General features: G+C 42.7%; 1 protein-coding gene across 3 annotated transcripts; it reads left to right on the top strand.

Moving 5' to 3' along the window:
• Nucleotides 1-25: 25 nt before the first annotated feature.
• On the top strand, nucleotides 26-12,471 carry rtn2a (reticulon 2a). 3 transcript variants are annotated; one of them, XM_058079682.2, is made up of 10 exons: nucleotides 26-264; nucleotides 635-688; nucleotides 1,451-1,984; nucleotides 3,087-3,275; nucleotides 5,504-5,711; nucleotides 8,201-8,339; nucleotides 9,996-10,065; nucleotides 10,149-10,195; nucleotides 10,307-10,365; nucleotides 11,613-12,471. In XM_058079682.2, the coding sequence occupies exons 1-10, from the start codon at nucleotides 234-236 to the stop codon at nucleotides 11,686-11,688; spliced, it is 1,407 nt and encodes a 468-aa protein (XP_057935665.2). In that variant the 5' UTR covers nucleotides 26-233; the 3' UTR covers nucleotides 11,689-12,471. The 3 variants fall into 3 exon arrangements, with proteins under 3 accessions (XP_057935665.2, XP_057935666.2, XP_057935667.2); XM_058079683.2 differs by having other exon boundaries at nucleotides 27-264; nucleotides 3,090-3,275; XM_058079684.2 differs by lacking the exons at nucleotides 26-264; nucleotides 635-688; nucleotides 1,451-1,984; nucleotides 3,087-3,275 and adding an exon at nucleotides 4,168-4,240 and having other exon boundaries at nucleotides 11,613-12,468.
• Nucleotides 12,472-13,286: the final 815 nt, after the last annotated feature.

The following is a 13,286-nucleotide window of genomic DNA, read 5'->3' as shown; positions in this document are numbered from 1 at the left end:
TGCTGGAGTGAGTCAGGGCGGGGCGGTCAGAGGCAGGAAGCTGCTCATACAGACCACCAAGGGACCACAGAGGCAGCGGGCAAGAAGAAGGATGTCTGTGTGAGAGAGAGAAAGAGAGAGAGGATTTTCCACACGACGTGTGCTACCAGCATCACATGAGGGTGCAGGGAGGCGGGGAGGGAGGGAGGTGGTGTCTTCCAGGCCGGGAGGGCTCAGCGATGCCTTGATGGAGTATGGGCCAGGTTCTAGGATTCTCCCACTGCCGTGAGTCTGCGTTTCTTTTCTATCCTTCCCTTGCAAGAGCACATTTGTGCATCTGCTCTCAGCTGCAGCGCAGCATCTTTTTATTTCTAGCTACTGTGAGCGTTGAATGCGTTAGTCCCCACCCTTCGTCCCCTTCATCTTTCCTATTCTCCTTTCTTCTGAGCTCTTCTTTAAAAAACACATGGCTGAATGTTGCACATAGTTATTGCATTATGATCTGTTTACATAGATTCTGTATAATTAGCCTGCTTTTTATCACTACCAAGTTGCATTATTGTCTTGCTAGCCTGTTATGTTGGAACTATGTTTCATTTTTTTTAAACGAATAACACCCCATCAATAAAAATATTGTGCCCTTGTTGCCTTCCAGAGGAATATGGCTCAGTGGCATCCACTCCAGATTCAACACCCCCATGCACTGATGGTATGAAAGCTGCACGCTGACACACTGACACATGACTCAGAGCTGCTGCTTTTGGAAAACTGAACACCAGCATCGGCTCACATTGTAGATCCACAAGTAATTGCAAGCTTCTCTTTTGATGTCTCAAAGAGGCTTTCCAGCTTTAGATGCCGCACTTTCTGTTCGAACACTCCTTTTTTGTTATTTTAGGTGAGGCGAATAAAGTGTCACCACTAGAAATACTTTTGAATACATGCTAGCATACATGTAATTCAATTAATCCTCAGAGTTTTATAATGATTGGACAAATAGTAGAGAATTAGTGGTTGTGCACAGAAGGTTTGCTTGATGGCGGACATGTTTTTCAACCAATCTTGTTGAAATTTTACACACACGTTCTATTCAGTCCGCTGTAGGTGCATACTAACTTTTGTCGTGATTCTACTCAACATCCTCAAGTTACAATGGGTGTTTTGTACAGGGCTTTGAGTTGTGTGAGAAATTTAAAGTCATTCTGACTTATGGGGTCAAACTGGGGTTTAATAACGTAATAACAGTAATGTATTTGTCAGAAAAGTAATAGCACAAGCTAGACAGTCTGTGTGCATGTTCTACAGCCTTTATTTTCAATAACACATGCAGTTGTGTGAAATATAACACAAGGTCTCCAGGAAACAAGCTCACCATATCCGTCCTAGTTCATCCAAAAGATATTTGAGGGGCATCTTTAACACAAATCTCATCCAAGCATGCATTTATGGCACTGTTTTATGTTTTCTCCAGGTGGCAATGAGGAGTCGGAGGTGTACGATCTGCAAACAGCGAGGGACTGGTCCGAGGATGAGGAGGTGGGGTTCGACGACGATGACACTCTGGCCTCGTCCCCATCCGTCTGGGGAACGCCACGTCAGAACTCCTTCGAGCTGACCTTCTCCTACATCGCCATCGCTGAGCCCGAAGCGGTGGGAGCATCACGGAGCCACCGGGACAGGCGCAGGGTCGGACCTCGGGGGAGTCGCACCTCCCTAGCGCGCTTGGACACCCTGGATACGTCACTGGACTCCCCAGACGTGGACTGGGACCCCCACGGCTTTCTGAGTGATGAACACGAGGAGGCGTCGGAAAGCAGCGAACAAGAGAGGGTGGAGATGCGGACACTAAGCCCGAGGAGGAGGCGGAGGAGGCGAGCTGAGACCATAACCATGCAGCCATCTTCTCAGAGTCTAGAGGGTGATGCGGGGATCCAAAGTGAGGAGAGCAGTTTAGCCCAGACTGAGCCGCTTCCTTTTCCATCATTGCAAACGCAGATGCTTCCAGGTAGGAAAGACTCTTGACTCTAGTGACAGTCATCAAGGATAAAGTTTTTGCAAAAGTTTTTGCAAAAACAGGCTAGAGTTGAGAGAAACACATCAAAAAGACATCAGCAAACCCAATTGTCCTCTCCGCACGCTGCTCCAGACACAGTCGGGACACAAGGGGTCACAGAGGGTCACATATCACAGTAGTAGGGGTGCCCTGGCAGCACTTTTTCACTTCCAATGTCAATAACAATCTGATATCAGCACGAATCATAAAACACTTTTATGACTTATTTTGTAGTGTGGAAAGTTAGAAAAGGCTTGATGAAGTGATATTCCTCTGAGAATATCTCAGCCATTTACTTCTTTACGCATGTGGGGTATAGTTTTATCCATGGTATAGACATAAAATAGCCAGGGGCTCAAATAATAATAATAATAGATTAAATTTATTATTATTATTTTATTATTATTGTTGTTGTTGTTCTTGTTATTATTAGAGCCCCTCTAATATTATGATTAGATGATGATAATTATAATAAAAATTATTATTATCATTATTGTCATTAAACTGCGACTTTCTCGTCAATACTTTTTTCTCGTAATATTTGGTCTTTATTCTTAAAAATTACCACAATTTTTTCCCCCTATTTTTGCAGGTTTTTTATCATTTTTAATTTTTAATTTTTTAATTCAATTCTTGTAAATTTTGTTCTTGTAATAATTTTTTACTTTATTCCGATAATATTTTGACTTGATTTTTGTAACATTCAAACTTTTTCTGCAACCTAGTTTTCCAAAAATTGAAACTTTGATACTAAAAATGATGTCATTTTTCCTCATAATATTGTTCTTCTCATAACTTGTTCTCCTTATATTACTGCAGATTTTTCATTTTTGCCATTGCAGTGTTTTCTTAAAAAAAATTATATTTTTAGAATGTGGCGTAGACCTCACTTTGACACCCCCTGGTCTAACCCAACCACCATTTTGATACCATTTCTCTTTAATACAAATTCTGATGTCATGAAAGCTAAGGCGTACTTTCAAGTTTAAATGTGCTACCAATGCATCCTTGATGATGATGTCATCATGCAAGTGATGTCACGCTTGTTTCCCAGCAGCAGCGACGACCTCAACCCCCGAGCCCGAGTTACCTGTCGCCGGGGAAACCACGGCAGAGGAGCCACTACGACCCACCGGCTCTGTTTCCTCATCGCCTGCCGCCGTCACTCACAACACTCAGGAACAGCCGCCCAGCCAGTGTCCGTACTCGGCCCCCGACTCCTCAGAAAGCCCCCACATAGCAGGTACCTCAGCCTTTTATATCTCATGTGGCCCTGTCTTACTTAGCTCGTGAATGGAAGTGATCACATTTCACATTGATCCTTCACGAGCCGAGCTAAGATAGACGCTCACCCTTGAAAAGTCCTGCCTCTCCATCATGTCTCCATAGTAACCTAATGATCGGTGGAATGTATTCCTGGCCTGGGATGAAGCCGTCAGAGCACACGGCAGCACTTCACAGTGTATTGTTTAGCTTTGGATGCTAGCTTCTTCTTGTTGCAGATGTCAGCAAAGCGGAAGATAACATCCTGTCTTCCAGTTCGGTGGCATTTTAAGTGGACCAGTCAGTCAGTAAAGAGAAGCAGTCTTATTTTGGTGGCGCGCTTGTGGAGGGGGGGGGGTTGTACCGTGACCCCCGAGGCTTTTGATGAATGTGCAGTCAAGATGATGACAAGAGTTTAGGGTGTCCCAAATAAATAGCACACATTAATCTATTGGAGCATCATGTTTCTACCGTCTTTGTCGCTCGGGTCTGCTACCACGCTTCAGCCCAATAATAGATTTGATGTATTTTTAAAATACTTAGCTCTTCACTTCGCCTCTGAACTGTCACTTTAGCTTCCAAAAATGACCCTTACATCGTTCTATTTTTAAATGTTTGAGGTGGTGACATAACTTTAAAGTAACACTAAGCATTCACCTGTTTGTCTTGAGGTTTCCGTGATTGTCGGAGCAATTTGCCGCTGTGGCGACTGCTGTCTTCACTTCGAAACCCACCCCTGTCCTAACCCCCCCACCCGCTACTTCAATGTAGAAGTGGTAGCTGGGGGGCGGTTGCGCAGGAAAAAGATTTATTTTTGGTGCGCTGATCAGGCAGGGGCTGGCCAAAAACAGCCCTAAGGGGGGTGCGCCCGAGGGGAGCACGGTGGGACAAGAGAGAGGGTGTGAGGGGAAGCGCTGGAAGCAACAACCAAAATGGCCAGCAAAGGTGAGAACTTGGCTGTAAAGAGAATAAGAACTTAGTTTCTCTATCAAGTGTGTGGAGAGAGAAAAGTGTCTTTGTAGTCTTGAGTGTTTGGCTTGGTGAAGATTCCGGATGAACGTGTGTGGAATTAGCCAGGAAACGGTGCAGCTTCACCATTCATTCAGCTCACGTTGATGTAGCAGCAGTTGCTGGAATAAGTAGAACGATGTCATGTCGCGTTTGCACCGTGGTGTTGTCTTATATTAAATTGCAATTGCTAGTTAAGGGGTCCTACTGGTGTCATCGGGTGCACAGTATTGAACGCAGTTCAGAAGTGAAACCATGTTTTCAGCACCGTGCAGTTGAGTTTGGCTCGGTACGCTTCGGAGTTCTGATTTTTTTAAAAGCTGAGATGCCATCAGGATTGCAGTGTTTATTCTGTCCCAAAATTAGTTGTCATCTGCTGTGACCACCCTACACACACACACACACACACACACACAGAATAATCCTCTCTGCGGATAGTCCTACAATTGATTCTACAGCAGGGGTTCTCAAATAGTCTCATCCTGGAACCCACTTTTTCCAGCCCATGTCATAAAAATACATGTCAGAAATATATTTATGCAGTTTTACTAAGGAAAGGGGAGGATAATGTTAAAGGCATGCGTACAAATGTCAAAGCTGCATTACATAACACCACAAATCAGATATTTCAAGTAGGAAGATTTTATTTTTATTTGAATTATATCATAATTTTCAAGTAGCTGTCTGTCACCCCTTTCCTACAATAGTCTGCAGGGTGATGCCACAATTTAGCATAGAATAGACAGAATAGATGAAAGAACCACATACAGTATTACTGTGTACTGTACCGACGCCACCTACAGTCTCCAGGGCGGCTGTTGCCCGGTGACGACGAGGGGAAACCAAGGTGGGCGCTGCTCACAGCCTGACGCCTGGCAGCAGGTGCCGTGAAAAAGGCTGCATTTAAATTCTCTTCCACCGCTTGCTTCGCCCTGTCATCTGAGGGCTAAATTTAGCCCCAGCTTTGAAGCCTGTTCTCTTTGCTTGCTCGGGGGTTCTCTGGGAAGACCTCACGTCGCCCCCTGCTGTTTTTCTAGCCTGCTTCCCACAGTCGCGGTGGCGTTACTTAGAAAACAGCTGATGTAGCTGTGTAACCAGAGGAGTGCCACGGAGGAGGCAACAGCTACATTTCCCAGCATCCTTTGCTTGAACTATGAGAACTAAGCATGATGTTTAAAAAAAATTTCCTCTTCTTCCCAGTGATGGATCTGATCTACTGGAAGGACACAGAGCGAACGGGCATGGTGCTGACAGGTTTAGTGGTGCTTCTGCTATGCCTGTTCCAGCTCAACGTCATCACGGTGGTCTCCACGGCATCCCTGGCCATCACGTGCGTCACCATCTCTGTGCGCATATACTACAAAATCCTCTACATCCTCAACTGGGGCGACGGAGTACACCCCTTCAAGTAAGACCACCATTTCATTTAAACTCTGGTATGACTACACCGTTGGCTGGCTTTTCAGTCGTACTGTATACATAATGTTCTTACTGCGACTGTTATTTGTGTGGCCTCGCCAAAATGGCTTCACGCTTCAGATTTTGCGATTACAATCATAAAAACGGTTTCATGACCTACAATATGTATATAAGAAAATATGCATTTAAAGATGTTCATTCATTCATTCATTCATTTTCTACCGCTTTTCCTCACGAGGGTCGCAGGGGTGCTGGAGCCTATCCCAGCTGTCTTTGGGCGAGAGGCGGGGTACACCCTGGACTGGTCGCCAGCCAATCACAGGGCACATATAGACAAACAACCATTCACACTCACATTCATACCTATGGACCTCCTATTTGGAGTCGCAAATTAACCTAGCATGTTTTTGGAATGTGGGAGGAAACCGGAGTACCCGGAGAAAACCCACGCATGCACGGGGAGAACATGCAAACTCCACACAGAGATGGCCGAGGGTGGAATTAAACCCTGGTCTCCTAGCTGTGAGGTCTGCGCGCTAACCACTAGACCACCGTGCTGCCCATTTAAAGATGTTAATTGATAATAAAAAAATATTCTGCACCGGTCACTAGGTGTCAATAATCTGTACAGGAATGTTCAGTGAAACATAAACAGCAGACATGATCGCCACAACAACAGGCTTTTGATGCAGGTTTGAATTATCTCAATAATCCCTCATAAAAATACGGGCTACTTTTGCAGTGTAACTCAACTCTGACATAACTTCCTGTCCACCCCTATTTCAGGTCCAATAGGGAAAACATTTATAGCAACACCCACATACGTAAGCACAAGTTTTGTTTATGTCTTAAATGGCTCATTTATGTCTGCAATATTGAATAATGGGAGTGTAAAGGAGACTATAGGGGTGTTATTTCATATGTAGAGGGCTCTAATAATGTTAGAAACCATATTTAGAAGGTCATCAACAGGTTTTCTATGCTACTACAACTACAAAAATACTAAATTCATCAATAAGGAATCCTACTTCATGGAAATCATGATTATCACTGTTGGGTCTGGAACCGATAACCGCGATAAACGAGGGATTACTGTATGAAGGTGCACCTTGTTTTACGTTCCGTGGTTCGTTTCGCTCCCATAATTTTAGTGAAAACTTAAGTCTAGACCTAGTCTTCGGCGGCCAAATCTGGTTCTTGGGACATGGAAGGGTGAGGAGTTCAGTCATCCAGGAGGGGCTCAGAGTAGAGCCGCTTCTCCTTCGCATTGAGAGGAGTCACTTGTGGTGGCTTGGGCATCTAGTCCGGATGCCCCCCGGACACCTCCCTGGTGAGGTGTTTCGGGCATGCCCAGCCGGGAAAAGGCCCCGGGGCAGACCTAGGACACGCTGGAGGGATTATGTCTCACAGCTGGCCTGGGAACGCCTTGGTGTCCTCCCGGTGGAGCTGGAGGAGGCGGCCAGGGACTGGGAAGTCTGGGCTTCCCTACTGAGACTGCTGCCCCCGCAACCCAGACCCGGAAAATGGATAGATGGATGTATTCTTATGTCCTTCATGTGTTCTGTGTACAGCAGGGGTCTCAAACTCAATTTACCTGGGGGCCACTGGAGCTAGGGTCTGGGCAAGGCTGGGCCGCATCAGGTTTTCCCCCCCAAAAAAAACGCATTTATTAAAAACAGAAAAATATACAAACTTTTTCAGTGCTTTGGTTCCGATTTTCTACGATAAAACCTCTGATAAAACATTCCACTGTTCTCAAATATCTTTTTTTATTTTTCTGCACAAAATAAGATGAAAAATAAATAAACAAATCAAGAATAAAGAAAATCAATCAATCAATAATAAATAAATATAATAATAATAATAAAACGGCAAATAATAAAAACTTAAGAAACCACATATAGTTGGTGGGTAGACAAATTATTTTTTTTCAGATTAAAATGAACAAAGCATTATTAGAGCCCTGTAGACATGACAAAACACGACTATAGTCACATTTATACTCTTTTTATTTACAACATATTGCGCAACTGCAGGGTCTTGAGACACATGCTAACTCGCAAACTAGAGAGCTAGCGACCTAAATGGTAGCCTTCAAGTTATTTCCTTTAAACTTAAATAGCCAAAAACTTACCACTTCCACACGGATAGGGAGGATACCTATTAACAGTTATTTAACCTTTAACATGAACATTAATCAAACGTAATCATTTTTTCTGGGTACATGATACCATACAGCATCCATATCAAACTTGCGCGGGCCGCACTAACATTAAACTTTCATATCAAGGCGGGGGCCTCAAACTAGTGTCCTGCGAGCCACATTTGAGACCCCTGGTGTACAGCATAAGTGACTTAGACTAAAATTAAATTTACGTCCCAGCCTAGGGACAGAACTTGTCCGTAACCAGAGGACCATCTGTAATTATGCAATGTGCTACTTAGTGATTGTGTCCTTTTCGTGCACGTGTGTGTCAGGTCCTACTTGGACATGGACATCAGCCTGAGCGGAGAGCAGACAGACCTGTACATGCAGAAACTCATCGTCATGACTCTTTCCGCCGTGGACAGTCTGAAAAGACTCTTCTTTGTCGGAAACCTCTTTGAATCTCTCAAGGTGAGAAAAGGCAGGGACATCGTGCGCACGTCACGCCCTCTGGCATTCTTTCATTTGCCACGCCATCCATCCCGACTCACTCCGTCATTGGGCGCGACAGCAGTGGCCATCTCATTGGGCTCGCTTACTAAATTTGGTTGGTATTACTGCCGGCAACTGTCACTCATGGTGACATATTTACAGTATAAATAACTCCAAAAGTATTGGAACAGCGAGGCCAATTCCGTTATTTCTGCTGTAGACTGGACATTTGGGTTTGACGCCAAAAGATTTCGGCTTGATGATCCTATGGTTGTTTTCCTTGGTTGACCCATTGGACGTCTGTTCCTTAGTACACCAGTGGTTTATTTCTTCAGGACATTCCAGATGGTTGTACTGGCTTGGGCCAATGTTTGTGCAATGGCTCTGATTAATCTTCCATCTTCTCTTTGCTTCACAATGGCTTCGTCTTTTTCACCCATAGACTCTCATGTTGATTACACCTCTGATGTCTGCAAAGGCAAGACCCAATCCTGAAACTGAGCATAGACATTCATTGCTATTTCATTCATTCATTCATTTTTTACCGCTTATCCTCACGAGGGTCCGCGGGGCGCTGGAGCCTATCCCAGCTGTCTTCGAGCGAGAGGCAGGGTACACCCTGGACTGGTGGCCAGCCAATTACAGGGCACATATACGTAGACAAACAACCATTCACACTCACATTCATACCTATGGACAATTTGGAGTCACCAATTAACCTGATGAATGAATGAAAAAAATGTTTTCAGTGTTTCCCAAAGGGCTGCATCTTGTTGATGACATCATCTAATTTGCATAATGATGCATATGGATTTTGGGGGGGGGGATAAGAGCCTCGGCAAACACATACATAAGCGTGGAGAATTTCTAATAGGTATTGATATGTGGCAGTCAAAATGAATCAGTAGCGGGCCACCACAAATAAATAGATGCCCGGGAAACGCTTGTCTTATAGTTCGAGACGACTTATATTCATCATGTATTAGTTGATAGGATTAAACAAAAAATACACAAGTAATTTTTACAAAATGTAGTAGAAGGGTGGCACATTTTGCCTCAGAATGCACATGGTAGAGGCCTGTCTGGTGTTCTCCATCAACCAGGAATTTCTACTATGAAACAAATGGACAAACACAATATTTTTTCTTTTTTGTGTACTCTGGGCTAATCTAGTTGTGTTATACGTATGTCACTACATGACACATTTTAAAGAATGTCCATTGGGATATGCTGTGGTCGCCTACAAGCCCCGGGCATTTAGTTACTAGCAAGTAGTCCGTCTTCATTTCTATATTGAGCTAGCATCAGACATGTACACAGAGATGGCTGCAGGACATTAGCAGTAATCAGAGTGTGTGTGAGCTACATGAGCCTAAACCTGAGGACCTTACAGTCAACCCTGACCTGTTGGGAATGTGACAGACATGCAGGCTGAGGAGGAGGAGAAGGAGGTGTGTGTAGATGGCGCAGGACAAGATGGAGTCCTTCTCTATCTGTGACAGTGGCATATGAAGGGAGACACCGTCAACATTGATTGCCACATTGTGGCACATTATGTCACTTGAAGCTCTGTTAGTCTTGAAAGCTTGGCTCAAGCGTGCTAATTAAGTAACGCTGAGAATGCTCTCTTTTTAGTTGCTGTTTCTGCTGTACCTTATCACATACCTTGGGGAACTGTGCAATGGACTAACCCTCCTCATCATAGGTAACACATTACCGTCAGGAAGTCATCTTTTTGTTGACTGCTTGGATGTGTTATTTATTTTTAAAAAAATCTTCCCTTTGCAGGTGTGATCGCTCTCTTTTCTTTGCCGCTTTTCTACCGTCAGCGTCAGGTAATCCCTTTTAACGCCACTGTCCTAAACTTCATTTGCTTATAGAACACGTTTGTTCAGTCTGTTTTTGTTATTTTTTGTGTATATTTGTTTTTTTTCATGCTATCTTAGGAGCAAGTGGACCGGGTGATTGCAAAAATCCAGGCTCAAATTGACAACGTTAAGGACTTGTGAGTACAGCGCCATCTTGTGGCTAAACGGAAACAAACATTCCGTGTCTGCTTTAATCAGTTTTATGCTTTGTAGTACAGATTATTTGATTGGAATTTGCTTTCTAACTTTATTTACTAACTACGAGAAGCAGCTTAATTGTTTACTTGAACCGTAAGCTAAATTTTTTTGTCAAAAATGGTCAGATAGTGCTACTTTAGCGCATGCGTCACTGGTATTACTACATGTCCCCAAATGCATTGCGGTAATTGATGTGACGTCATCAGGGATCTTGAGAGCCCAGGAGTGGGGAGACGAGGGGGGTGTTTACTTAACTGGAGGGTTCACATGCGGTACTTTATGTGCTATTAACTGTCGAAGTTATTCACAACTTACAACTGGGGGTTAAAGTCCAAAATTGACGGTTTAAACAAACTCTCCTTGTCTGCTTTAATCAGGTTTTATGCTTTGTAAATTATTTGATTGTAATTTGCTTTCTAACTTTATTTACTAACTACGAGAAGCAGTTATATTGTTTACTTGAACCGTAAGTTACATTTTTTTGTCAAAAATGGTTAGCTATTGCTAGTGTAGCGCATGTGTCCCTGGTTTTACTACATGTCCCCAAATGCATTACGGTAACGTCGTCAGGGATCTTTTTTAAGGCACTCGTTAACGATGTACTGTAGCTCGTTTGTATCAATTTGAAGTGCTAATTTCATGACATAAAGGAGTTTTTTATAATGTATTTGAAACAGACCTTAACGTTGTCGAAATTCTGTCGTTAGTTCGCTAGCTAATTAGCCAGATAGCTCGCTAGTCCCGGGGGTCCCTTTATGGCATTTTTCATCAACATTAAATAACTCTCAGATATTCCACAATAGTGTATTTTAAATGTGTTAGCCTTGATTTAGACAGTTTAAAGGTTCTTATAGTAAACCCTGCTGGGAACAAGACGTTTTTTATGTCTGCAGCAGTTTGTCCAGTCCTGACAAAGACAGATTTTGTGTCTCCAAGAAGCGATATTGTGTACTTGTATTCACTTTTTATGTACACCATGTAGTGGTGCACTTGTCCAACATAATAGATCATAAATCCCATACACCAATTTAACATTGAGGAGTGTGACGGGAGGACACTGACATCTACGGCTTGATTTTAAGATGTAGCAAAGCCTGTGTACGGGGCAGACCAGATACAGTATCATGTCCAAGCTGGAGGAGGTTTTTCCTTCATGACATTGTGCAAACCTGTATGTCTCCCGCAGTCTACAAAGACTGGCCCACGGTGGCGGCCCTCCTCCGGACATGACCCCGGATGTTGCCAAACCGAAAGGCCAATAAACTCTCACGGACGTCAGTGTTGAAGAGGAAGAAGAAGCTGCGGGCCATCACTGCGATGTCTTACCCAGCAGTCTTGAGAGCTCCACCAGACCAGGAGACGGGGGGGACGTTTACTTAAATGGAGGGTTTACATGCGGTACTTCATGTGCTATTAACTTTCAAAGTTATTCACAACTTACAAGTGGGGGTTAAATGTCCAAAAGTGACGGTTGAAAAGCTGCCATCCAAATGGAAGAAAATGGAAACTTACCAAAGTGTGGCGAGGGAGGTGAGTTGAACTACACAAAAAAACACAGGGGTCATCGTTATTCATTGTCATGACCGAGTTGTGTATGTGTGTGTGTGTGTCTGCGTGTGTGAGTGGTAAATGAAAGTGTAACAAGCAAAATCACTTCATCTTTTTTTTTCGCGCTTTTGATTTCCTCTTTCCTCTCATCACATTGCATCTTGCAGTTTGACCATCAATACTTCAAATACTTTAAATGAAATGCGTCTAATTGTAGTGAAAAGAAGACCTTTATGTGTTTACTTCTGAGGAAAAGTAAGAGCCGGTGCCTTTCTTACTGTATATGATGTTAATAACTCCTGACAATGTTTGCTGCCCCTCATCATAGGAACCACTTCTCTTGTTTTAGCCTCAGACTTTTGTATGATGCCTTTGTGATGACATGGCCACGGTTATCTTGGAGGTAATAATCACTTTTAGAAATAATAAAAATTGTTCAGGATAGTCACCAAACAAGTACAAGTTTCTTTTAAGATTGCATCCTGACACAAACACAAGTTGTTGTTTCTAAACATAAAATATTTTGATTCGACATACAACATGTGGCTCACAAATGCATGTTATGTAATTGCAATTTTAGTTTAAGTCTAGTTTATTTACTATAATCATTTGGAATTTATATTTAAAAAATCTACATGGTACTTTAAACACTGCGATTATAACAACCTAATGTTGCATTAATTGGAGACCTAATACCAACTATCAATAGGCGTGACTGTGAAAATGGTTGGATATAACAATTATAATACATAATATAATTAAATGTAACAATATAAATATTTAAATTTGTCAGTATAACATTTGTTACCCAGTTGATATTTACATCAATTGTGCCTTTAAGCCACAAGAGGGCGACAAAAGGCAGTTCTTCAAGTTGGAGTTGTATTTTCTGCTTACAGGTACTGTATTTTATCTTGAATGTAAACATGTATATATGTTATTAATAACCTATCCGGTAAATCCAATTGAAATAATATTACATATAAAGTTAGATCTCAATATAATCTCAGTTTAATTATTTAAAGTTGCTGTAACAAATACTTTTGGTCGTGACATTGTAGCGCTTGCAAAACATGCCACCTGTAGTCTTCTATACGCATCAGTTAACCACTTTCAGCCGCAAGAGGGCGGCAAAGGTCCAGTATTCAACCTGTAAAGCAAGTTTATCAACGACAAAACTAACGTAGTTTATTTTAAACTTGCTATTGTAAACTTGGAACATTGATGCGATAAGCAATGCGATCAAGTTGTGCTATGTATTCTGAGCTGTTAAAATAGGCCAGAGTGTGCAATAATCTGCAAATACTGTCAT

This window comes from Doryrhamphus excisus, linkage group LG8, assembly GCF_037039965.1.
Source record: "Doryrhamphus excisus strain RoL-2023G ecotype Guam linkage group LG8, RoL_Dexc_Guam_v1.1, whole genome shotgun sequence".
NCBI lineage: Eukaryota > Metazoa > Chordata > Actinopteri > Syngnathiformes > Syngnathidae > Doryrhamphus > Doryrhamphus excisus.
Note: the sequence above shows the minus strand (reverse complement) of the source record. Positions and strands in the feature narration are given on the sequence as shown.